Below are 25,560 nucleotides of genomic sequence, written 5' to 3'. Positions count from 1 at the left end.
CCTGCTTCAAAAATACCAGTCACCGAACGTCTCGCCTTCGGGAGCAATTTCGCTGGTTCGGATTCGTAATTAATTTTAATTGCGATTTACCCTTATAGTATAATTTGATCGGCGCCGAATCTTGTTTTATTCCAAATTAATATTGATTTAAATTAATATAATATATACTTCGTAAGAGGTAGAAATTCAATGATCTGGAAAAAAATTGAAGGATTTATAAAAGTCTGGTTAGGCGATGAAGAATTAATAAAACCTGCATCCTGCACTTGTATTTTCCTTGTATTGTACTTGTTGGCCTTTTGTACGTTGTATGTACGATTCTATGTAGCGAGAATTAACTTATAATAATCGTAAAATCACAATGTTCGTTTGTACACCGTTACTACCCTTTTTGGAAGAGAAGAAACCATATCTCGCAAGTGTCTGTCACCGCGTCGGTTACAGCGATTTACATCCAACGAGAGTTGCGGACGCATTGTGGACTCTGGATTCGGTTCCGAGATGTAATGTCTGGCGAGTTCTGGCACGGATCGCTAAATAAGGCTGCAAACACAACAGGAACGATACCAATAAAGATGTTACCCCACCATTGCGACCCGCAGATCCACGCAATTCTCGCTGCTATCAGGCAGTTCGGACTTTCGTTGCATGCAACTGTACATGATGGCTGTTTATGTATGCGGAATTTTCTTGAAGAATAATTACGGATTTTTGCGTTGCGTTTGTTTTTCTCTGTCGCGGAAATCCCACATTGTTATCTGCACTTTGAAAAAATTCCACGTTTCTTTATCACGTTTTTAATATCTGTTTTTATCCGCCTCCGAAAGTGCGAAAATTTTAAAGATTTGTGTGCTAAAATATTCATACATATATAATACATGATAATATAATTAATATACATATATATGATAAAAAAGAAGAAAAAAGATCTTGAAATCAATTTAAAAAATACGAAAATATGTAAATATGTAAATATATATATATATAATTATATCTCACTACAGTCACACTTAAAATACACATAAGAAATCATTCTCTCTGATTCTCTAAATCGTGCATCAAGATAATTATTGTCGCAACAGCGAGTTTATAGCTAATATATATTTTTCAATTAGTTTAAGGTAGAAATAAATTGAAAGAAAGAGCCGGAAAAAATTTTCCATTTGTCTTACTTATATATGTGCAGCGTCGATTAACTTTGTTGCGGGAGGGGGAAAAATCGTGCATCGTGCAATAACAATTGTGGATTTCATCGTGTTTTTCAAGACTCTGCAAGAATATTTCGTTCCCCCAATAGAAAGTCGATTATAATCATGTTCGGCATTGAAAAATAAGAGATTGCGTTATAAATACTGACCTTGTATCAAGTCTTCGTCTAGATAGAATCGATTTCATCTACAGTTCGTTCATGGAACAATGTTAGTTGCGTAAATCTTACAAACTAAATTTAAAAAATAAAGTAAGACGAACATTTTCATCTCTATATCAGATAGAAACTATAATTGCGTGTTACATGATATATATGAAGGAAAAAATAATTTGTCATAAAAAAACTCTGGTAAATCGTATATCTATACCGGATGCGCGAATGATGTAATCGTTACAAAGCCAGCGAAACTCAATTGGGCCAATAATATTGTATACCGAAATTACGGGACAATGGTCGGTCGCAAACTGAGCACGGCTATGGAGAGTATACATCGATCAACGCCTAATGCTAATTTGAGATGTGGTCAAATTGGTGAAAGTTTGTGTGTTGATTTTCACACGGAAACTGTCGCGCGTGTAAAAAATTTTTTCTGCTATTTATTTATCAAAGTAGAAGAAGAAAGTGATAAGGAAAAAAAATAATCATAGAAAATTGTAAAAAAATGTCTAGTGATATTGATCTTAATGTAAAATCTCTAGGAAAAATAAAAGTACAATTGTGATTTATTATGATTAATTTATGATAAAATTTTCTCTCTTCGTATTATAATTATAGATTCTATAAGTAGAACTTTCTAAATTACCTTCAAATATGATTTTCACCAGTGTAGACATTTAACTCATAGTTCATTTAAAATGATTACACGAGCAAATTGCAGAAAGATACTGTTTCGAGGAGGAAAGTCGAATGCTGTTACTGAACATAATTAATTGGGACTCGGCTTATGTAAGGCTGTCTGTAAGAACTGTATGCGTTATCGCTCGTAATATGAATTATAAGATATGAGGCAGTGGAAAGATACATCGCGAAAGTTTTGCGAATAAGTGAATTATAATATATAGTAATATCTGTTGTATCTCATGTTTATAAAAGAAAGAATAATATATATAATAATATGTAAAATAGTAATTTATTAGACATTTTAATTTTTACTTAAAATATTGTCATTTATATAATTATAGCAATTTTTTCTTTCTGAAAGCACTTTTATATATAATTGAATTAAACATTTTGAAATCATTTGCTCCATTAAACAGAAAAAACAATTTTTCAGGTAGAAGAAAATAATACGATGCAAAAAAGTTTAGTGCTAATTAAGTAATTTGTTGTACTATTGAAAACGAAGAAAGATAACGATATCCCACAAAATATACTTTTGTTACGCTTTCGCTTTCAATAATATTAAATCATATTATTAAATATGCGACAAGAATTACTCGAAGCCGGAATTAAAATTTCAATTTGTTGCCTTGCACGACAATATCTATATCGCATCCACTCGCATGTAATTCGGTCGATTTCAACGTGGAAAGGTGAAAGCAGATCGCATGAAATAAACCACAGAGAAGTCCCGTACAATAAAGACGAAAAAGAAAAAAGCCACGATCTCTCGTGCACGCGCGTGTTCTCCATGTATGACGAATCCGAAATTGAGCTTTGATATCGAATATCTTATTTATGGAGCAGACACTTGAGGAGATTATCGATACAATCAGCTAAAACCATTATCATACAAATTTAATTCTGAAATATTTTTTATAAAGTAAACTGTATAAGAGAATGATGTTAGATGCATTATTAGATGCTGAATACATCGAGGAGAAACTAAACTTAACTATAACATAGCTGTTGTAGACGATGTAGGCGAGAAAGTAACAGTGAACTTTTAAAACTTTCCACGTGAAAGTGCAAGTAAAGATGCTGTTTCTGCAGTGATTATTCAATAAATTAGCCATGTTATATCGTGCCAAATTGTCCGAGATCTTAAAATGTGAATTAATGAATTACTGTCCGTCAGATTCTTCTCTTTTCTTTTTCAAATCACCGTTTCGATTTTATTTTTATTAATAAAATGATTCGACTGATAATTATTTTAAATACAACGATAGTTAAAGTACATATTTTATAATCGAATAATAAAAACTGTAAGAGCAATAGCAGAAATTAATGATGATGATAATAAACACTCAACATTTATTGCACAAATGTATTAATTAGGTAAATTTATCAAAACGATCTCAGAATTCAATGTCACAGACAGTATATTGTACTTTCCTTAAATCTTTATTGTTTTTAAAGACTACTTTAATTTGCACATAATATTGTATAAATGATTATACATACAATTCAGCGGAATGAAGAAAAAAATTCGTGATATATCGTAAACAAATATCAGATAGATTACATTATATGGAAATTGGCTAACAATAAGTCACATGATAATTTCTATAGTTGAAATTGCCGGGATCTACGACGTGCTTCGTCACACACCGCTTTTTCACAATAAATGTGTAAATGTGCTAAGCCGATCCAACGGCGCATAACGCGCTCGTTGCAACAGTCCGCGTTGAAGACCTGTCTGTCTACCCGGCCGGCCCTGTCAATTAAAGCCATGCCCATCCTCTTCCTGTTCGCTTTCTGTTAGCTCGCAATAACTAGACTCTCAATTGCGCGAAACAATCGCATTTTCAGATCGGATCTGTTCGAATGAGAGCAGGGCGTGCCGTTATCGGCAAAGCTCATTAATTAAGCTTTAAACTCACGCACAGCTATCCTAAAATCAATAAATAAATAAATGTTCCTTCAATTATCACAGAACTACTAATTCTAGCGATCTTACGATCAGTGAGCAAGTGTGTAATCATGTAACTTGCCCTTGACATAATTCTGCTCCTATTATTTTCCTATTGTTACGTTATGAGAGATTTCTCAGTGCGCAAGTAGTTATTATAAGTGAATGTGTGGACAAAATGATAGACGATCGCGGGAAAAATTAAATCAATGGATCTGAAAATAGTATTTACAATACAGTATAAAATAATTAATAAATGCATACAAAGAGAGAGAGAGAGAGAGAGAGAGAGAGAAGCATTGTAAAATATTGATGAATAGAAAGAAAAATCATTATATATATATATATATATATATATATATATATATATATATATATAATACATAATATAAATTAATATATATAATACATATATTAAATATAAAATACATAAAAAGCATATAAACACTTATACATAAGTCATATATTTTAATCATACAAGATAATTAAATTATTAATAAAGAAGCATTAAAAATAAATCTTTGATGTATTAGCGATATTTGAGCGAGAATAGTATATAAAAAACTGTATATAAAACAGTATATAAAAAAACTTATTTCAAAAAGTTACAATAAAAAATTACAATATAAAGATTTAGAAATATTCAGAGATTCTAGTAATCTAATTTTGTTCTTATAATAGGTGTCAGTCTTATTAACAATTTAATTTTACGCTCATAAATTCATACTAAAATTCAAATTTTTTTATATTTCAAAAAAATATTTACTTTCAATATTAATAAAATGTTTAATGAATAAACTGATTTTAATTATCGCAAGTGCAAACGAATAAACAGATCGTTCAGTTTACATGTATAATATTTATTCTTTTGACTTGAAACAGAGATTGCATGAATAAACAAGACATACAGGAAATAAACTTTGCTAATGATAACGATACAGAAGAATTGACTGGATATAAAGATTTCTTTCTTTCCGTTTTTCATTTATGCATATGCATCATTTTCATATACATATAGCACATACATGTATGATAATACAAAAATTCGTTTTGATGAAAAAAATCAAAGTTATAGAAATATATGTAATATGTACCCATGTAATTTTCCCATGTTAGGCAAGGAAGCTTTTCATATTTTCGTCTAATAAGAAAATAGATTGACTAAAAATATGGATAACATTCAGACTCTTAATTAGGATAAGACTTATCAAATTATTTGAGGTTTATCTCCAGAAGCGAGAATTGGAATATGTCTTTTGATACCTTTGAAAAATCATCAGAGTTATTAGGCGAATATGTACTGACAGGAGGTAATGTAAACTCAGCGCGGGAACATAATTCGGAAGAGGTGGCCCACACTAAAGCAAGTCGCAAATGGAACTAACTTCACGGTATTAGGAGAACACGATGCAAAAGAAGTGCGAACTTTCAAAGCGGCGCGTATTTTAAAATTTCTAAATCAATATCAATGATGGATCTGTAATAAAAATATCTGTATAAAATTAATATTTTATGCAAAGAAAATTTACAAATGTATAATTAATATATTTGTTCTTACTTATTTATTATTAATAAAACTATTATAAAAATCATTTTTTCTAAAAGGTTTTACAAAACGAAATCTTTAATTTGATTAACATAATTATTATTTCACGGAATAATTAATAGACATAATAGATTATTCAATATTCGAAAATATAGCTGATACGGAATGAAAAAGAGATTGATCAACTATCGCAATACTTTTTATCGTAAGAAGTTGAGAAAGTGTATGCTGCCGACAGGCATTATCAGGCAATTATATTTCGACAAGAGATAAAACGAACTGAAATATATATACACATATATATGTTTGTGTGTTAAACAATGATAAAAATTAAAAGTATAATTAGATAATATATATATACTTGATACAATTATCATATTTAATAATTAATATGTACATAATTTTTTTGATATTCTATTTTTGAGAAAAAAATTCAGAGTAAAAAAAAACAAATGGATATTGATAGATACACTTGTCACGAAAACCCTTTATTCATGATAAAATCGTCTTTCTCTTATACTACATTTATTACACCTAAGATATTAAAGCAAGTGTGCATATGTGTGAAAATGTGTGTATGTTGTATGTATACAATCACAAATAAAAATACCGTAATATTTCTAATAGGCCCTGTCGTTTTAAAATTTGTCCGTCGATAATTTTACACTCGTGACATACAAATTATATACACAAACTTCTGTGTGGCATTATGTATACATTTTTTACATAATATACATTGATTATGGCTCAAAGTGATCTAATTAATGTACTATTATACAAAAAATAATTATATTAATCGAATTTTGTAAATGGTTTTTAAGTCTAAAATATATGCAACATAAATTTCTTCAAGTAACAAGTTTGGTCGATACATTATTCCACTTAAACAACAATTCACACATTATATATAGAATCATCACACATTATATACGGAAATGTATTTCAAAAATTTATGTCTGTAAAATAATAGTCAGTCCTATTCTTTGATTCAGTTATTTCCATAGATTATCGAATGAAAAAAAAAAGAACAGAATATATGATAAAATACAAATCCGAATTATACTTCACACTTGACAAAAGACAATAATCAATAATATTTTGTATTTAAATTTTATGCATGCTTTATTATATACTTATAATTTAACTTATAATTTTCATTAATTTTTTCGCTTTCTTTTAAAATGAATATATTCAATTCTTATATATATGTACGTCGATATTGAAAAAAGAGGAAAACAAAGTTACAAAAAAAGACATGTAACAGAAAATAATTCCAAGTTTGGAAATGTGTGAACATAAATTCTTAAAATACCTTTTTCTATTTGCAATGCAAAATCTTAAGAGTAGATGTTGCATGTTTCACTGTGAATGAAAAAATATGAACATATTTTGGAATTTTTATATTACAGTTATTTTACAATATTTCTACAATGGCAGAGATATATTTTTTTTTTAATTAATATCCTATATAATCTAAAAGAACTTTACTTGAAAACCTTTAGTAACTTGTGTCCATTATATATGTTTTAAATATATTATTGTTGTATCATATTATACTAAATTGTGCTAAAAGTTTAGAGAGGTACCATTATAACTCAAAGACAAAATTCTGGATGTAATCATGACAAAACGTAGTATAACGTCACAAAACGTAGCATTTTAATTGATTAGCAACGTTTGTAGCACATTCTATTTAGTTTTATTTTCAATAAATCTGCTAAAAACTTTTTAGATATACAAAATATTATAAAACTGATATAGAGTATGATTAAAATTGAAATTCAGGAAATATATCATATTGGACACATCATATATCTCAGCCATACACTAAAAACTTCTTTGTTGTAATGTTCACAGCCATTTTCTGTAATTTATTTCTGTAAGATATTAATTTTATTTTTATCCTATATTACTACTTAAATATAAATTATTATCTAATTATATATCATTTCCTATATATTTTAAATTTATTACATCTTGTTTAACAGTTTAAGAGATCGTTTATAGTAGAGTATAGAAAAAATGAGAAAGAAAAGAGATATAAAGAAAAAGATTGTATTATGCACATGTTAAAATATATAAAATTACATATTTAATATCTAATACAATCATTCTCTTTGTGTCTCTCTTCTTTTCTCCTTTTCTTCCTTCTTCCCTATTACAATGATTACTTCATTACTGTTAATTTACAAGTTATTCTTGAAAAGCAAATCGTTCCTGCCAAACTTTAGAGCGATGTTTACTTGTTAAAATTGGATTAAGGACAGCCGCTATAGAATTTATACGGCCTTTAAATCTTTCGTTATCCCGTGCCATTTCTTCCCATTGACCTTTTCGAGCTGCTCGATATGCATAATCCCATGTTACCATGATGTGTACGATTGGAGGAGTCGGAGCAAAGCTCACCTAAAATGGAAATTCAAATTCTAAAATTTCCTGTCAATATACAATTGTACACACACAATTTACATTTAAATTCGATACTAAAGATATATCTTATATATAATATTAATTAAATTTTACATTTATTCAGTTAATTTTTAATTAATTTAATCAAGTTATAATTTTTACATTAATTCTTAAATCTACAATTGTGCAGTTATACTGTTATAACTAAAAAAATAATTAGGAATCTTAAACTATATACATAATGCAATATGCTATCGACAAAATTATTTTAATTTAATTATTAATTGATAAAAATATATATCGCCAGTAACGAAAATAATTCGGAGGGTTTATTATTAAGCGACCGAACTGGCTGAATTAAGCTTTATACTTTTATTTAATGTTTGACAAGCTTAACAAAACGACGACCTTTGGTTTAGATCCTTTTCAAGTCTAAAAATACATAACATATCTAGGTAACATTTTTACGCAAAGATTGACATAAAGTAGTGTTAAAAACTTAAAATGTGATGAAATATGTGAAAGATTTTTTGTGTAGCATTTATAAGTAATATATCCACAATAGAGCAGTTGAAACGTACCTTTCTAGACATTATAAAGTTAAGAAGTTACCCATGCAACGTCACAAATACATGTCAGAACGTCGAATGAAGTTACTTATAAAGCAGTGATAAACAAACACAGGCACCGGGTCAAATTCGTTAAAAATACTTAAAAATATTGTTATAAATCAAGTTCAAATTTTTGGTATCTTTTTTTAAGTTAATTTGATAATAAAAACGTGTCGAAACGTCGTCGTTTTGTTAAGCTTGTCAAACATTTAATAAAAGTATAAAGCTTAATTCAGCCAGTTTGGTCGCTTAATGATTAATTATTAATTTAATTATAATTATTATAATCCTTACAGTTTTAACAGCCTCTATCATATTTAATAATTTCATATTAAATATAAAAAATGTATTATAGACTTTTTTCAATTGCAGTTTGACATTATTTGACACTTCTAATATTACAATTCAAGATATAAATTTGACTATAAAAAACCCCTAATTACCTTCTTTATTTGTGCTATTGATTCCTCGCTGTCTTCATCGTTTTCAATCATTAATTCCTTTTTTATTGCGTTGTCTTGTGTGGGAATGGACGTGCTCGTTTTAATATAGCTAATTTCAGTGGTGCCGTTCTTTTCCAGTTTAGTGTTGAATACTATGCAAAAACTATCTTCGGTATCTTCGGAACTTTGTGAGAATTGAAACGAATTTTCCTGCATATATTTTTCGTTATTATAATCCTTGCAGTCGTCGTTGACGATTATCGTCGAAGACTCAGATACATCATGTTCAATTGAGTCTTCTGATGTTTCTTGCTTTAGTAATTCATCGTCACTACCTTCAAAAACTATAAAACTATCTTCAGAATCGACGGAAGAACTCTCCGACAATAACCGCGGTCGTAACGTATCTTTTTGCGCATTGTACGTGTTACTATCACAATCCTTGTGATAACTGCTATTAATCTTTGTTAAAGGATTAATTACATAATGTACTCTGGTAGGATGTTTCATTGCTTCCTGCTTCTGGGGAGATTCGTCTCCGACGTCTTTGAAAATTATAAAACTATCTTCGGAATTTACCGAACATTCCGACAATAATCGCGGTCGGAATGAATTTCCATGCGGATTTATTTCACCGTTATAATCCTCGATTTCTATCGAAGACTTAAGTAGAGTATAATGCATTCCGGTCGAGTATTCCGCCGCTTCCTGTTTCGATTCATCATCGTTGGCTTCGAAAACTATGAAACTATCTTCAGAATCGACTGAGCTGACCGACAATAATCGTGACTGAGATTGACTTTCCTCTGTATCAGATGTTTTCTTATTACAGTCTTTGTTGTTCTTTGTAAAAGGATCAATTGTCTGTGGCTTTCGTTTCATAGACATTATATCGGAAGAATTAAATATTATAGGCTTAGTCCGCTTTACGAGCAAAGCACCATCTGGAACATCATAACCATCCATGTCATTCAAGTTATCAGATTCGTCATTTAACGAGTGATCATTTTGTATTCCGTAGTATTGCATCTCGTCGTTTCGATAAACTTCGTAGTCTACTTCAATGATCATAGCCAAATCACGCCTGGTACGTTCCTTCCGATGTCTGGTTTGACTCACCCCAGAACGTCTGAGTTGGCATTTTTCTCTACTGCGTCCTCTGCCCATTGCAATGATATTGGCCCTTCTTCGGCAGTGTCGTTTCAATAAATACGACCGGCGCTTGACGGATTTTTCTGATTCCATAGAGTTCGTTCTACAATAAAATCGAGTGGTCAGGCTATTCCAAGCATTTCGACACATGACGGACAAGCGTGCCGATATTGGAACTTTCTTGACGGGTTTTACAAGTTCTTGTACATCGGAATGAGAAACAATAAGAAAAGATTTGGTTTCTTCGTTAACATCAATGTCGTTAGAGGCAGAATTCTTGTTCAAATCTAATGTATCTTTAGCAGTATCTGTGCACTTTTGTAAATCAACTTCTGTAGAACAAAAATTATTCTTTATACTGTTTAACTTTTCGATCTCGCGAACGTTCGACACAGAATGAGATTCCATTGTGCTTTTATCTTTGCACGTGATATTAGAGTCCATCATACTATATATAAGATTTTCTATAGTTATATCTTTGTTGTCCTGTTTTATTTCTTGCTGTTCCATTTCGTTGCCAAAATAACGTTCAAAATCGGTCCAAAATTTCGAACGATTTTTAATAAACGAATCAACTGTAGAGTGCATACTTTCGAAAATAACTTTACTCACGTGGTTCATCATATCAATAGATCTTTCGTCTTGCATGCACGGTTTTTCAATAAACTCGGGCATTACTATTTCATTATTTACGAGCGTTACGGATAGTGGGTTATTCATTTTGGATAAAAAGGTAACTGGTCTTCTTAAAAAATTTCCGCCAATATACTGATTCCACACAGTTTGGAAGAAACTCTTTCTTTGACCTTTCATAGATGTTACATTGTTTTCTCCACGTAAAACGTGGGTTATAGTATTTAGTTTTTCCATTGTGTTTGCATTAGGCTCATAAGAAAAGACTTCTGATGAATGCAAGGCAAATTTGCTAGAGAAGTCTGAACGCAGAGATCCAAGTACCGAAATTCCTGGCATATCCTTATTCAACAGATTGGAATTCCACCACTACTTCTCCGTCTAAAGCCTCTGTATGCTAAAAAAAATATACATTGATTAAAAGAGAGTAAAAGCATGAGTGTCTATTTACAAATAATAATAATAAATAATAATAATAATAAAAACTGATAAAAAATATTTAGTACATTGGCAACTGTTAGCATATGGAATTTTTACAATTTATATGTGTAAACAATAAACATACACTGATAAAGATGTGTACACTTATTATATAATATATAATGATGTGAGGTATCTAAGTCCATAAATTGGGTTACATTATTTATAACAAACAAATTAGAAAACAGGATGCTAAAAGACAAGCATAGAAAACTAAATAAAATAAACTCTCATAATGTTTAGATATATATGTAGATACAATTTTTGATAATGTTATTCTAGTATTAATCATGACTATAGATAAACTATACACTCTTTCATTGAAAGTAAAAAGACAGCTTGAATAATGTAGCAAAAATTAAATCTATATATCTAAACATATCTATTTATGTGTCTAAACATATATTTGTATTGGAGGGGTAATTTTAATATCAAGAAATCATTTAATGCACATTTTAACTATTGTTCATGTTGAGAACAAAAATATTGGAAAAATAATTTTTCAATAAGATAATAATCAAAGTATATTATTTTTCTCTTTTCATTCAATTACTTTATATATAATATTAAACATTCTGAGATAGATATATGAAAAAAATCTGAAATATATCTAGATATATTTTAAAGTTATTCATTTACATCTTCAGATGAACGTAATCCATCCCAGTTCAATTAATCACTATTTTATTATAAATTCAAATTTTTTATAATACAGATACGATTCAAAGACGTCATTAATCAACCTTGGATCGATTAAAACCCGTTCATCCAAAAACACTATAATACTAATTTAAATTGTATCTACAGTGAATTTGATCGATTTAGTATATAGTACACTGATGCATATTAAAAGCTGTTATATACAAATTTTATAATAGTATAAATAATTGATTTATAATAGTATAAATAATTAAAACTTAAAATAATTTAAGATAATTAATATTACGAGTTATTATTGTTATTTATATTGTAAATTATAAAAGTATAAATTTAACAATATAACTAAAACGATAAGATAATTAGTATCACAAATTATTATTTATATAAAATTTATATTAAATAACAATAATAATAGGTCGTCACATTAATTATTTTACTATTTTAATTGTATATGACAGCTTTTAATGTTCATCAGTGCATATCATATGCAATAGTGCGCAGTGTCTTAATGCGCACACGCGCATATACGTATTAATGCATGCATGTACAATCAACTGATTCGTTGTATATCTCCTTATTCGTCTATCTAAAATATGGACCTGTATCTCTATATTTAGTTGTAGTTTTTAAATATCTTTAACTTGTCTCCAGTTATTTAAAAAAATATATCTTTTAAATATTATATATATATATATATACATATGTGTGTATATACGTATACACTTACGGGAAATACAGTGCTCGCAAACGTGACGAGTGTGATCACGCAATAAATATCGTTCGCTACACGACGGTAAATTCCTTGTGAAATCACAATCCTCGGACGTAAATAAAATGTTGTTATTTAAATCCTTATTTGCTGTCGTGATAATTCGTGTTGATTTCGCAGCAGCGTCGAGGATTTCTTTCGTAGACGGATACATTTTTGCAACAGACATATTCACGAGTACTTTAAGCGGCCATCTTCAACTACAGAATGGCCTTCTCACTTTTTTATCGTTCTAGCCAAAGGGCAGCTCGCGCATGCGCGATAGGACGCACTTTAGAAATGCGATCAGGAACCCAGGGATGTAGACAAACAAGAAGCTGTCAGGTGCTTCTGCATCTTCAAGCAGATACACATCCAATCGAGAAAAAAAGGGTATATCGATTAATCATAATTCGGATTTGCCTCTAATATTTTCTCTTTTAAAACTCTACGCATGTAATAGTGTAATATTTGATACAGACTTTAATTTTTAAAAAATTATTTGACGCCCAAAGTGCCTTGTATCTAAGCACGTGTCTGCTAAAGCGATCACGTGATCTGTTAGGCATTAAGGTTAAGCTAGGATCTAAATAGCGTGAAATTCCTTCTAGCTTCTAGAAAGTGTGATTCACACGATTGGTCGAAACTGTTGCACATAACACGATGCGCATGTCGTGTAATATCGTACAAACAATGCGTTTGTAAAACACAATAGAATTTCTGATGAAATCACGAAAACGTAAAATATTTACTGACTAAAATTTATATTTTGATGTTGCAACAAAGACAGATCAGAATTGCTCAATCCTCTGTAATTCGATAATTGATGAAATTATATGTACTAATGAAATTGTTATATATTAATTTTACTGATAACAGAAAATTTTAAAGTAGAAAATGTGCGTGCTGTTTTTCTGCTAATGATTCAATCGCGTTAATTTGCAAGTCAGATTATCGCACACGTATCGGTATCGGCTTGCGGTCGCGAAATATCACAAACGAAACATATGATTCTGATACAAATAATGCATGCGCCAAGTGCATGTGAAAGCCTTAAATTTTTACTGTTGCTATTGTCATATCTTAAAATCGCATCCATTTACCGATATTCGAAAACAGTCCTTACACGAGCCGTTCGCAAATTATATTGCTTACATTGAAATACATTAAATTTTTGTTCTACGATTAATTTAAAATTATTTCGAGCGTAAAGCAAAATTGAATATTTCATTTAATAATAATAATAATAATAATTTAATAGAAGATCTTTGTAATAATATAAAGGGCCGCATAAGAGAATAAATCTCTGTTAAGAAAACAATAAGCCTCAAGCGATATATGTGTTATTGTCTTCTTACAATTTTTACTGTGTATATGTAATAAAATATCCACCGCGAGATGATTATGTATGTTTTAAAGATATAATGCTTACTCTCAATTTACATATTTGTTCGACGGATCACAAACGTTCAATGGATCATATTTAGGTTGAAGAATGCAGCATTCTTTGTGTAATATTCTGTCTTAATCTAAGCTGATAACGTATCTCTTTCGACGATTAAGAAATGGGAAGATTTTATCTGAATCAATAAAAATTTTTAAAAATATAAAATATTTATATCGTTTCTCTTGCCGTCTATTTAAATTATTAAAATAAATAAAAACAATAAGAGATACTTGTGTGTACGTGTATATATTTTTTAGTTATATTATTTGCATTTTAAAATCTGAAACAATAGCGAACTCGATTTTTGTAGAAAAAAAAGTATGCAAAAAACATACACAAAAATTGATAGAAACAATTCTAAATATACTCGCGATAGACTCTGATAGCATGGACTCAAACACAGTCTAAAAGTAACTGGCAGATTTCTCGCGTGTCATCAAAATTACATAGTCAACAATTAATTGATACATATAAGTATGATGAAATATTCGTAGAGATTGTATTATGTGTAAAAGAGACAAGAGATGGAATATTTACATTCGGCATTTGTTACCAAAATATATATTTACATCGAAAAAAGTTTAGTGCTATCCGCACCGAGTTATTTCATCATCCTTCATTATTTCAATGCTTTATACTGATCCTTTGAGTTATTCAAAGTCAAGTTTAATTTTCCTTCTCACTGACTTCTTATTCGTATTCCAGTTTTCTCCATTCCGTCACATTCACGCATATATATTTATTTATTTATTTATTCCTATTAATAATTCTGTTCTTATATTACTTTGAGAAATATTCACAATGTCATAATTGATTGTTAATGAAAATCATGATAATAATTTTAATAAAACATGACATGGTTAAATTAAAAAATAAATAAATTTATAAAAAATCGAAAGTTTAAATATTACAATAAAATACATGTCAAAATAAAATTTCGATCACCTCAAGATTTCTAATTATTTTCTGCGAATTTTTTAAATGTAAAAAATAATTAGAATTCTTTTTCCTTCATTTTTTGTGATAATTCGAAATATATAATACTGCATATTATATAATAGTGATATATGAACATTTTTCATTATATATATAAATCACAACTTTATTATAACAATGTCATATTTATATTATTAAAATAATAAATTGCTTGTTGTCTCTCTATTGTTGATCAATCAATATAAGTTAGTTTTCATATCAAAAACATTAAATTTTTATATTTTTTGGCTATTAATACACAATATATTACAATTTAAATTTTAGCAATATGGATAAATGGATTTCAACTAATCATCCTTCCGTTGGACTCATAAAGATCAACGAAAGTAATGGATACCATTTAACTTTATTACGAATATTTTACATTCCATAAATCTTTCTGTCGAAAGTGAACAGAAATAAATTTACACATATAATCTCCACTACCTTCATTTACAACCAAATCCATCATACAGAGATGACACAATATGTAATAAAAACTATCAAGACGTTCAAAGGTACTGTACACCAATACCAAATTGAAATTGTTGGAGCACATCACTCCTCACGAACAACAATGGTGCAATTAGATTCAATTCTATGCGGGCAACGTTTCCTAATTTCATTGCGATTCCTCCGCCGACGGTACAGCGAACGTTCTCTGTGAAAATCTTCATGTTTTCATTATAGAGGTCTTCTGAAAGTTTACAATATATATAAATATATAATTCAATATATATAAATTAAAAAATATGAAATTTAATGAACTAAAAAATGAGAGGCTAGTAAATATTTTCTAAATAAAATATCGAGACAAATAAAAATACAGATAATTTGAGCATATAATTATGAATAAATTTTCTCTCTTTTTCAAGCATCCCAATGAAAACTTTCGGCTTTTTTCCATAGTGAAAACAAGAGTCAATATATAATTATCAAATCATTCTTACTATATGTAAAAGTGAAGTTGGATAGATTGCCACCATTGACGAAACCGTGTAGCCTAAATAAATTTCCAAAACCATTATGACCAGGTCTGAATGGAAGCGGCGTATATACGTGAAGAGCCGCTGCCCAATACATCTCGCCGCCCACGGAATTTCCGTTGCAACGCGGTCCACATCCTCTCATATCGAATCCCCGTACATTCAGCGGACCACCCAAGAAGAAATGATCAGCGATGCTTATCTTCATATCATTACTGATTGCACTTAACAGTCCGGATTGAAGGCCAAGTTGGAATGTCTATTAAAGATGAAACATTTTTCTAAGAATTAATCGCGCCTCCTTTGTCCCGTTATTTTATATTTTTCTATATATTAATCCTGACATATCTCTACAAGTTTTTGATCATATTGTTTTATAATCGACATAGAATTTCTCAAAGTAACAAATACTCTGTAAGAAATAGTAGGATAAATGAAGACTCACAAGAAACTCGTGCGGTGACCAGTTACTTTGTACAGTAAGTTCGTTCTTTAAGAAACCTATATCACCACCTAATCCAGCCATCTCTGTTGTTAATCGCAAAAGACTCCCAGTAACAGGAAATATAGTCGAGTCTCTTTTATCTATTGTCCAAATATATCTTAATGCAGATTTCAAATTCGGCCCGCATTGTTCCCGAACACGAAAGGCCGCTTGTTTCGAACAAGTTATGTTTCTAAATGCAGCTTCATATTGTATGTTATGTTTAGATGTGCCAGTTTGATTAAGCTCCATATCGAAAAGTAATCCCTTATCATTTTGTTTAAAACCAGACCAAGGGAAATCGTGCGTCGTGCTAAATACAGTACCAGTTAATCTATAAAAGATTAATCCAAATTAATACAAATTTAATTCATAAAAATTATACAGATACAAATGTCCCAACTCACACTGCATTGAATAAGCTCTGAGGAAATGGTTTAATGGCAGATATATTGAAGTTGATCGAACTTTTGTTACCATAAGAATACTCCATTTGAACACGTTCCGCTCTTCCGAACAGATTTGGCGCTCTCGCACCGATAATCAAGGATCCTTCGTTGTTCCCGACCATTGTGCTAATACCACCGACTAAACGTCTCATTTCACGTACCTTAAAAGTTACCTAATGGCAAATACAACCGAATATTATAAATATATATATATTCTCACATGTGATATACATATAATATACAAACTGCATTTCTCAAAATATGTTTGCAATAACAAAATGAGATAACAAAATATATTTAAAGCTGGAAAATTACTTAATGTTTGTTGAATTAATGTGTAATTATAGAGACCCACTTCTACACCATCAGGAGTGGCTTCAGGACCTTGACTGGTGTCAATATAAACTCCGATATGTCTGAAGCATCCCAAAGCATCTAATTTCTCTCGTACTTTGTAAGCGCGTATAATAACATCCTCGAAATTTTTAGCTTTAAACAAGTCCTTCACTTGTGACTTGATTATATCGTCTTTCGTTCGCATAAGTCCATCCACATGTATTTTGTCGACTCGTGCCTGTCATAATAAAAAGCAATTTTTTAAATTCTTGAATTAAAAATTTAGTAATTGTTTAAATAATTTACATACTTTAACTGTCTGTAAGACAATACGTTTTGTTTGTGCAGTTTCTTCTTCCTTATGTATCCGAGATTTGTCATTGAGAAATGTTGGCTGCAAGTAAAGAAAAATAATTTTAACATAATTTTTTATCTAATAGTGTAAAAATTAAAAATGGAAATATTTAGACAAAATTTTAATAAAAATATACTAGATTGTAATTTAATATAAACTGCAAACATACAAAGTTACCCATTGATGATTCATCGTGTTTATTGGCATTATTCTTAGGTGACTGATCTAAGCCTGAAGGATTATGGAGGGGTTCCTGAAAAAAAATATCCGTTCGATATTCACACACATATTCGTTAATGAAATTAGAAACATGTGAATTATGTAAAATTTGCTGTGATATTAATTGTTATTCTCGAAAATTCTGGTGAAAATTTAAGTTATCCATGTCAGTATATTATTAGAGATTACTCATTTCCGAGAATCACATGAGATTTTTAGGTTATGCCGTAACTTCTAATAATAAATATATGCATACCTTTGCGTGAACAGTACCCATTTTATTTCATCGATAAACTTTTTTTTCGTGATTGCCGCGTTAAAATTTCATAATCGATATCATGACGTTTTCGCGATGATAAAATGGAAAGGAAAATTTACAATTTAAATGTTGAATACAAAAAGAAATACATCGAACGTACACATACACAAATCATGCGGCATGAACAGTGCCATCACCAGAGCGACCGCAGCACTATATTAAAATGCAGTACGCAATAATAAATTTGTAGCTCTCGTACACGCTGTGTTTATGATATTTCAGATAAAACAAATGTTTTGTATAAAAGAAAAAATAATTGAAACATTCGACAAAACTATACATAGTATAAAAAAATATGTAGTTAGAAAAAAATCAATATTTCTAAGAAACATAAAATTTATATATAATTTTTATATAATATTAAAAATTATATAATAAAATTTTTATATAAGTTATTTATGTATAAGAATAACTTTTTATTACTTTTTCTTTTATTTAAAATATTTAATTGATAATATATAAATTTAAAGTGTTTATTTTTATAGTATAACAATGCGAGATATTGGAAGATCATTTATCTCATATACAAGATATTTTAAAAGCTAATAAATAATATCATAATAGTGCTTTATATATAATTACTTACTTAAACAAATCTAAAGAGAGATTCTTCTCAAAATATAATTTACATAGTCTTTATCAGAAAAATCCACATTTTTTTATCACGCAAAAATATGTATATGCATGAGTGTATGTGTAGATACACACTCAAATATATATAATTTTGCTTCCACAATCACTTCGCAAAAGCCTTATCAGTTATTAAATATATATAAATTTCTAATACATGTATATAGGATGTCTTCAACATTGTGTGTCCAATGATTTATTTATAATATATAATTTTTTATTATTTAATCATACTTACAATTATAGTCGATAGGACTACATATTGGTTTTATTTTCACCAAAAGTAAATCATTAGAGACATCCTACATAATTCTCTCTCTTTCTCTTTTGTTATACATTGCACATCTAATTTTTTGTTACATACAAAAATAACTGAAAATATTAAAATATAGACTGCAAAAAAGTTGCTGATATAGATATTAAAGATTTAAACTTTCTGTCAATAACAGTAATAGATATATCATGTTGCATAATAATATCGCTCCGAAAAATTCATTTTGATAATTGCAATATCACAATTCTCTCTTCAATAATTCAATCTTAATTCTCTAATAAAGTTTATAAAAAATTTATAAAGACTCTTATCTCCGCCATAAAAAATATAGGACATGCATCTTATATGGCATCTGTTATAATTAGGAAGATAGAGGTATTTAGAATTTGTGTGTGGCTTCCATTAAAAATATACTTTCAAACATTTTTTTTTTTTCGTCAAATTTCAACGAATTATTTCACGACTAGTGAAAATCACGATATTTTTAGCATTTCTTGATGCAAAGAATTTGTCGTTTTTGCATTAACAATATTTTACTTTTAAAACTATTCATATAAAGTAATATTGTAATATAATTATTATAAAAAAATAATTCATATATCTTTTTGTAACAACAAAAAAGAAAATTCTTTAATCTCTTTAGTCTAAAATTTTAAAAAGTGTGTCAAACTCACAATAGTGACTATTTTAATTAATAAAAATTATTTATGTAGAAATAAAGTATAATATATGTCCTATCATTATAATTTGATAAAAACGACATATTTTTTGCACTAATCTAATAGTTCTCAAAAAATTATGCTTATACACCCGCATAGATTCGTATCAATGTGACGAATTTTCTTGGTCAGACTGCAGCAGGGCTAATACGTGGAGTTGTATTAGCCGGGGAGATAGGACTCCCATGGACCTCTAAATCGAGTTCGGAAGTCGATAGACAATCTCTCATAACTCTATTCCATCTGTCGGCACTTTCGTTGGCAACTACGTATGTTTGCGTGATTCTTGGTTCTACAACATCAGTCTCAGGCCTCTCCAGAGCACGTAATGCCTCTTGATGTATAATAATCTCATTTGTGATGTACGCTTCGCGACGTATCTTGTCGCGTAATTTCGGGCTCATATCAGGAATACACCATCGTACAAGAATCATTACGAATGCCACGACGTTCTACAAAATGTACACAAAATATTGCAATAATAATTATTAGTAGTAGGAGCTGCATATAAAATAGCCTAATAAATATGTGCGACTATTTTCTTCATTTACTAAATTAAAGAAGATAGATTGAGATGTGAAATGTGCACAAATAAAAAATTTAAACATTAAAATATATTTAAATAAAAAAACCGTACCTCAAAAACGACGATAAAAGCTAATCTAGCCGCTAGTATATGCCAGAACATAATGGTGTAATTATACTTGTTTGGAGAGTCTGGTGATTCTCTGTAATCTGGATAACGACAAATTTCAACTGGGGTTTGTCCCAACGATGCTATAGGTTGAGTACCATTTTTCAGATCGCTAGTATTAAATTTTGACAGAGAATGGTCCAGAAAACCTTCCAGTGAATAATTATCAGAAACTGTGATGCGATAAACTAGCCTTGGTATAAAGTTTGAAGTAAAAGCTATGATGAATGCCTAAAAAACAGTAGTAATTGTGTGCTATTTAAAAAATAGTTGAGATAATTATAAAATCATTAATTTATGTCTAATACATTTATTAAATTCTATGTCTTTAATTTGTTCAGTAAAAAATTAAACTTACGTTAGTAATAACAGATAATTTGGAAATGGAATCAAGAATGCGATACCATATGCCTATATCTCTCACGCGCTGTCCGACTGGTCTTCTGTACATGATTAACAATTTTTTCGCGTCCAATCTCATCTCGAAAACATTATTCAATAACGCAAAGAACGGCGCCAACGGAAATGCAGCGACAAAGATTGTAACAAATCCATATTGTAGCACTGTAAACAAAATTTTTAGATAAAAAATATCCATATTATTTTAATTATTTTTTTTCAATTTGTTAGTATAATATATATTGTTTCATATACTTACCCATTTCTAAATATTCAGGGAAAAGACTTCTGGGTCCCCATTCAACTAATTTATAATCTCTGATCCATTGCAAATATTTTCTAGACGAGTATCTCATATTCTCATCTTTCATGTTTGATGTTTTCGCACCTACATGGACTTTCAAAGTATTCATCCATTTATAAAATAACGGAAAAAGCATTTCCAAGATAGTGTTCATAGCTTGCTTGCCAATCATGATAATACTCAGTTGGATGCATAATTCCATAAGGCAACCACCTGGTCCACACTCTTCTTGTCGAAAATTAAAGAAACGATTATAATTTCCTGGATAACCAACAAACTTTCCTTTAAAGAAAGCTATATAAAATATAGAAGCATAATAATTTACAAATTCCAATAGATAAATTTTTAGAGTTAAGCTGTCATCAAATTCGGTTTGAGTACGAAGTAGTTCAAGCTGAAAACAGTAATAAAAAATGTAGAATTTTTATTTATAAAAAAGTCTTTATTTTCAAGATTCTAGTCATATTCTTTTTTTGTTTCTTGAATAAGATTTTAATTAAAACTATAATTCATCATTCTATTAAAAATTCTATTAACCAGTATAGAGTGAAAAATAATTTTACTTTAATTATTTTTTTCAGTAATTGATACATTAATAAATGAATAAAATATAGTTTAGAGAATATTTCAGTACCTCTGTCAAATATTCTGCTAGCCAAACATATAACCAATTGAACAAAATGATACAACAGAGATTAATGCTTGCAGCAGTAGCAGTAGTAAACAATATAGCATAACTGGTTACCATAGGATGCCCATAAACACTTAATGCAGTTAAAACAGACATCCTGTATAGGACTACCCCAAGCACAGCAGCCATAGCTACAGCTATCTATAAATATTATAATATACACATAAAAAGTTACTCCACTATTCTTTTTAATATATAATAAAAACAATTTAATATTACCAAAAGTAAAACAACTGAGAAACTGAGAATTGTGGCAGGAAATCTCATCTTCCAATATGGTACTTTTGGCTCTTCTGTATTTGTAATAATATTAATAGATTTTTTCTTAATATGAGCAAGTCGTGCTAAGTACTGTGGTCTAGGATATTCTTCTTGAGCATCTAAACCAGTCAAATCCCATCTGTGGGTTATTTCGGCAGAGTATTTCTTCCATAATTCAAGGAACAATGCGGCTAAAAATAACAATGCTATATTATATAAAGTATAGTTAGAAAATATTAATGAATTTATAATGAAATATATAGCCATATATAATTATTTAGTAACTATTCATTAGAAAGAAAATTAATAATTTTAACATACCCCATAATGACATAAATATAGAAAAAAACACAGTTGAAGGATTGTCAAACAAATAAGTAATTCTCGCGTGTAAACATGTCTCCTTGAGATTCCAGTAGCCACAAAAATGATCACATAATGGACACATTTCAATAGTAGTGTTGCGGTTACAAATATCTTCACTTGGTTCATTGTCATATAACGTAGCACAACTGTATATGAAACATAAGAGACCGACGATACTAGCTGGAATCAGCATATGAGTATAGAATCCCAGCCAAGCAAAGTAAAGTCCAATTTTCACACCAAAGTATTCTTTAATATAATCCAAAGGTTGATAATGAAGACATTTTCTCAAACTAGCCCATTCAGTGTACAAAAGATAGCGCATTGAGTCTGCAGTGTGTAAATTTCCCTGTAAAAGCAATAAAAATATACATATTTAAAATATATTAAATATGAAAGAGAGAGGAAGAAAGATATCTTATATTTCCATAAAATAAATTTCTTTTAATTTACAAATGTCGATTAAAAATTGAAAAATATAACTTGCATCATGAAGCGGGTACGCTGCGACATATGCATGTTCAGATATCAATCTTTCGATGCCAAATGCGAAATCGTCTTCCTTAGTTTCTGTGAATCTAGTTCTATCCAATATAAACTGTACAATACGCGATCGAGTTGCCGATGTGAAAAAATTGGGCGAATTCAGATCAAATAAATATTCTTTATCTCTGCTATACACTGCTGTGAAGTTTTGCTTCATTGTCGGAAAAATAACTGGGTCAACGTAATATTTGCGCATAATTCGTCGAATAAACGAATTGACTTCTTTGATAATAAGATTGTTGCTTGTTCGAGGCATTTGGCAGCCGGGCAGTTCTTTCATCGGCAATCTCAATTTCAATATTTCGGCATATCGTCGTAGAACTTCTTTAGGCGCATGAATTTTTATGAAATGCAAGCCATTTGTTTCTGCCTGTTCATATTCCAGATCCAGCCCTTCTTTTTCCAGATTTATTTCAAATATCTGAAAATATGGTACAAGTTTTCATGAGTAATAAAATCGACGTACATGTTATTTAAATGGTAGTATAGGGTATAAATTTACCCTTCTGCGTTCAACATTGCGATAAGTTTGCGCTTCTCCATTATAGTCATCCCACACAAGTATAAAGTCGATTGAGCGAATTTCATCACGAAAATATAAACTATACTTTGTACCAGAATGAGAAAGCTGAAATAAAATTTATATTTAGAAAAAAAATAACATTTATATTTTTTAAAAAAGTAAAATATATAGTAGTCAAATTCAATCACAACAATCTTTAATTACAATTACAGAATTAGTTATATAAGCAATTTAATAGTATTTGTTAAAATAAGTATTGCCATAAACAATTTGCAATTATACTTCAAATAATAAATCAAAAACAACATCTATAGATAGTAAAATGTAAAAAAAAATTTATTCTTACCAATCTTGAGTCATGTATACTATTTCTTGTGTCTGTACAGCTATTATCTATAACTGTTTCATTTGTATCATTATTTATAGTGGAAGAATCATCTGAAGGTTGATAATTATCCAGAGAAACAGCACTGTGCATACTGTTCATGCTTATTGCGTCTTCGTACAAAGTATTACGAATACTTTGATACAATGTTTGCTCCGAACCTTGATTTAGGCTGTTTTGTACTGATTGATATATACTTAATCCAGGAATACTGCTTGTTCGTCGTTGTATGCATGTAAGAGAAACCTCTTCATCATCTTCTTCCATTTTTCAATGAGAGCTCATTGAGTTTCAAGCATCCCTTTTTTAAACCAAACAACATGTACATCATGCAAACCCGAAAAAAATAGCTTAAAGTTTCAAAGTATTACATAATCAAAAAGCATGACAAGAAATTTCCATCTCACATATATATTAAAGTTAATATTCCAAAATAATGGAATTGCAACAGGTGAAAATTTGTAATCAAAACATTTTCATATTTTTACTGATTTTTACAGTATAATCTTCATTTTTTTCAAATTTTTTATACGGATTTTATATGAATATAATGCGGAAAAAAGTAGGGTCATAAATTATAAATAAATCAGAATACGCTTTTTTGCAGTCGAAAGCTAACCAAAAAAATGCAACATGCTTTAAAAATTATACTCACAAAAAGACAACAACTGCACAAGCTTGCTAAATAGCCCATTGTTTAAAAATATTATGCTCTTTGCTTTTTTTTTTTCTTTATTAACAATGTTATTACAGAGATAGTACCATAGCCTTACCTGATACTTTTGTCGCACCCATTCATCGAATGATTCTGGCACCTTTATTTTTTGGAAGAGCGTTTCGATCGTTTCTCTTTGTCCAATTATTTTTATTATATATATATGACACAATTATATCAGTATTATAAATATAAGTAAATCGGATTTTAGAATTACATATTATTAGTTTTTGCTACGTGACTCGTACTCGTATGTACTCATACTTTGAACCATATTAACATGTTCGATGTCGCGTCACATTCCAGATTATAACTATACGTCACAAGTTTCCTTTTAGAGATTTGTTAGGATCGGTACAGTATCAGTGATCCCAGGAGCGGAAAATATATATGAATATGTCACAAGTTTACTTTAATTCTATTCAATTTCGGCAAATAAAATATATCCTTTTTCTCTTTTTTAATATATAATTTACAAAATGTATTATTTAAAAAATTAATAATTAGCGTGAGCACTCTAATCGTGACTAATTAACAAGTAAATTAGATATCCTACATATATACAATCACAATGAAAATAACTGGCTCTAATCGGAAGTAAAATTTCCGCGGAGATACTATGCTATCAGAGATAAATATTCCATTTAAATTGCTTATTCTCCACTTTGTTTAACTACAATTTTATTTTGTAAATTAAAACTTTATTTAAAATCTATATATAAAGTTTTATTTTTATTAATTTTTATCAGTTTACTAAATTATGTAGTATTTTATATCTCTTACATAACAATTTTTACAAA

General features: G+C 29.3%; 3 protein-coding genes and 1 long non-coding RNA gene across 6 annotated transcripts; all 4 read right to left on the bottom strand.

The window, feature by feature from the left end:
- Window positions 1-679: 679 nt before the first annotated feature.
- On the bottom strand, window positions 680-2,258 carry LOC140672486 (uncharacterized). Of its 2 annotated transcripts, none has more exons than XR_012047904.1 (4): window positions 2,013-2,258; window positions 1,358-1,441; window positions 1,173-1,269; window positions 680-763 (listed from the first exon to the last, which is right to left on the bottom strand). It is a non-coding gene; the product is annotated as an uncharacterized lncRNA (long non-coding RNA). The 2 variants fall into 2 exon arrangements; XR_012047903.1 differs by lacking the exon at window positions 680-763 and adding an exon at window positions 779-852.
- Window positions 2,259-6,019: 3,761 nt separating this feature from the next.
- Window positions 6,020-12,937, bottom strand: Ppp1r15 (Protein phosphatase 1 regulatory subunit 15). The gene is made up of 3 exons (XM_072905241.1): window positions 12,663-12,937; window positions 9,011-11,192; window positions 6,020-7,953 (listed from the first exon to the last, which is right to left on the bottom strand). Exons 2-3 carry the CDS (start codon window positions 11,132-11,134, stop codon window positions 7,741-7,743), a joined length of 2,337 nt encoding a protein of 778 aa, XP_072761342.1. The 5' UTR covers window positions 11,135-11,192; window positions 12,663-12,937; the 3' UTR covers window positions 6,020-7,740.
- Window positions 12,938-15,338: 2,401 nt separating this feature from the next.
- LOC140672810 (sorting and assembly machinery component 50 homolog) lies at window positions 15,339-18,411 on the bottom strand. The gene is made up of 8 exons (XM_072905246.1): window positions 18,191-18,411; window positions 17,885-17,968; window positions 17,671-17,754; window positions 17,380-17,598; window positions 16,983-17,197; window positions 16,537-16,909; window positions 16,056-16,350; window positions 15,339-15,802 (listed from the first exon to the last, which is right to left on the bottom strand). Exons 1-8 carry the CDS (start codon window positions 18,209-18,211, stop codon window positions 15,618-15,620), a joined length of 1,476 nt encoding a protein of 491 aa, XP_072761347.1. The 5' UTR covers window positions 18,212-18,411; the 3' UTR covers window positions 15,339-15,617.
- A 336-nt stretch (window positions 18,412-18,747) lies between these two features.
- Window positions 18,748-25,470, bottom strand: LOC140672806 (anoctamin-1-like). 2 transcript variants are annotated; one of them, XM_072905240.1, is made up of 11 exons: window positions 24,701-24,819; window positions 24,007-24,346; window positions 23,640-23,765; window positions 23,079-23,558; window positions 22,547-22,940; window positions 22,184-22,416; window positions 21,908-22,105; window positions 21,229-21,667; window positions 20,929-21,134; window positions 20,514-20,801; window positions 18,748-20,328 (listed from the first exon to the last, which is right to left on the bottom strand). In XM_072905240.1, exons 2-11 carry the CDS (start codon window positions 24,310-24,312, stop codon window positions 20,005-20,007), a joined length of 2,994 nt encoding a protein of 997 aa, XP_072761341.1. In that variant the 5' UTR covers window positions 24,313-24,346; window positions 24,701-24,819; the 3' UTR covers window positions 18,748-20,004. The 2 variants fall into 2 exon arrangements, with proteins under 2 accessions (XP_072761341.1, XP_072761340.1); XM_072905239.1 differs by having other exon boundaries at window positions 18,749-20,328; window positions 24,819-25,470.
- Between the last annotated feature and the right edge of the window lie 90 nt (window positions 25,471-25,560).

This window comes from Anoplolepis gracilipes, chromosome 13 (assembly GCF_047496725.1).
Source record: "Anoplolepis gracilipes chromosome 13, ASM4749672v1, whole genome shotgun sequence".
In the NCBI taxonomy this organism is placed as follows: domain Eukaryota; kingdom Metazoa; phylum Arthropoda; class Insecta; order Hymenoptera; family Formicidae; genus Anoplolepis; species Anoplolepis gracilipes.
This window is presented reverse-complemented; position numbering and strand designations above follow the sequence as displayed.

Coding starts and splice junctions, on each gene's coding strand:
- LOC140672810 (XM_072905246.1), bottom strand. CDS start 18,211: ATGGGTACTGTTCACGCAAAG. Junction 17,969..18,190: donor TGGGTACTGTTCACGCAAAG/GTATGCATATAT, acceptor ATTTTTTTTCAG/GAACCCCTCCATAATCCTTC. Junction 17,198..17,379: donor CCACTCCTGATGGTGTAGAA/GTGGGTCTCTAT, acceptor ATTTGCCATTAG/GTAACTTTTAAGGTACGTGA.
- LOC140672806 (XM_072905239.1), bottom strand. CDS start 24,312: ATGGAAGAAGATGATGAAGAGGTTTCTCTTACATGCATACAACGACGA. Junction 22,106..22,183: donor TCTCAGTTGTTTTACTTTTG/GTAATATTAAAT, acceptor TAATATTTATAG/ATAGCTGTAGCTATGGCTGC. Junction 20,802..20,928: donor AATTATCTGTTATTACTAAC/GTAAGTTTAATT, acceptor ACTGTTTTTTAG/GCATTCATCATAGCTTTTAC.
- Ppp1r15 (XM_072905241.1), bottom strand. CDS start 11,134: ATGCCAGGAATTTCGGTACTTGGATCTCTGCGTTCAGACTTCTCTAGC. Junction 7,954..9,010: donor CAATAGCACAAATAAAGAAG/GTAATTAGGGGT, acceptor TTTCCATTTTAG/GTGAGCTTTGCTCCGACTCC.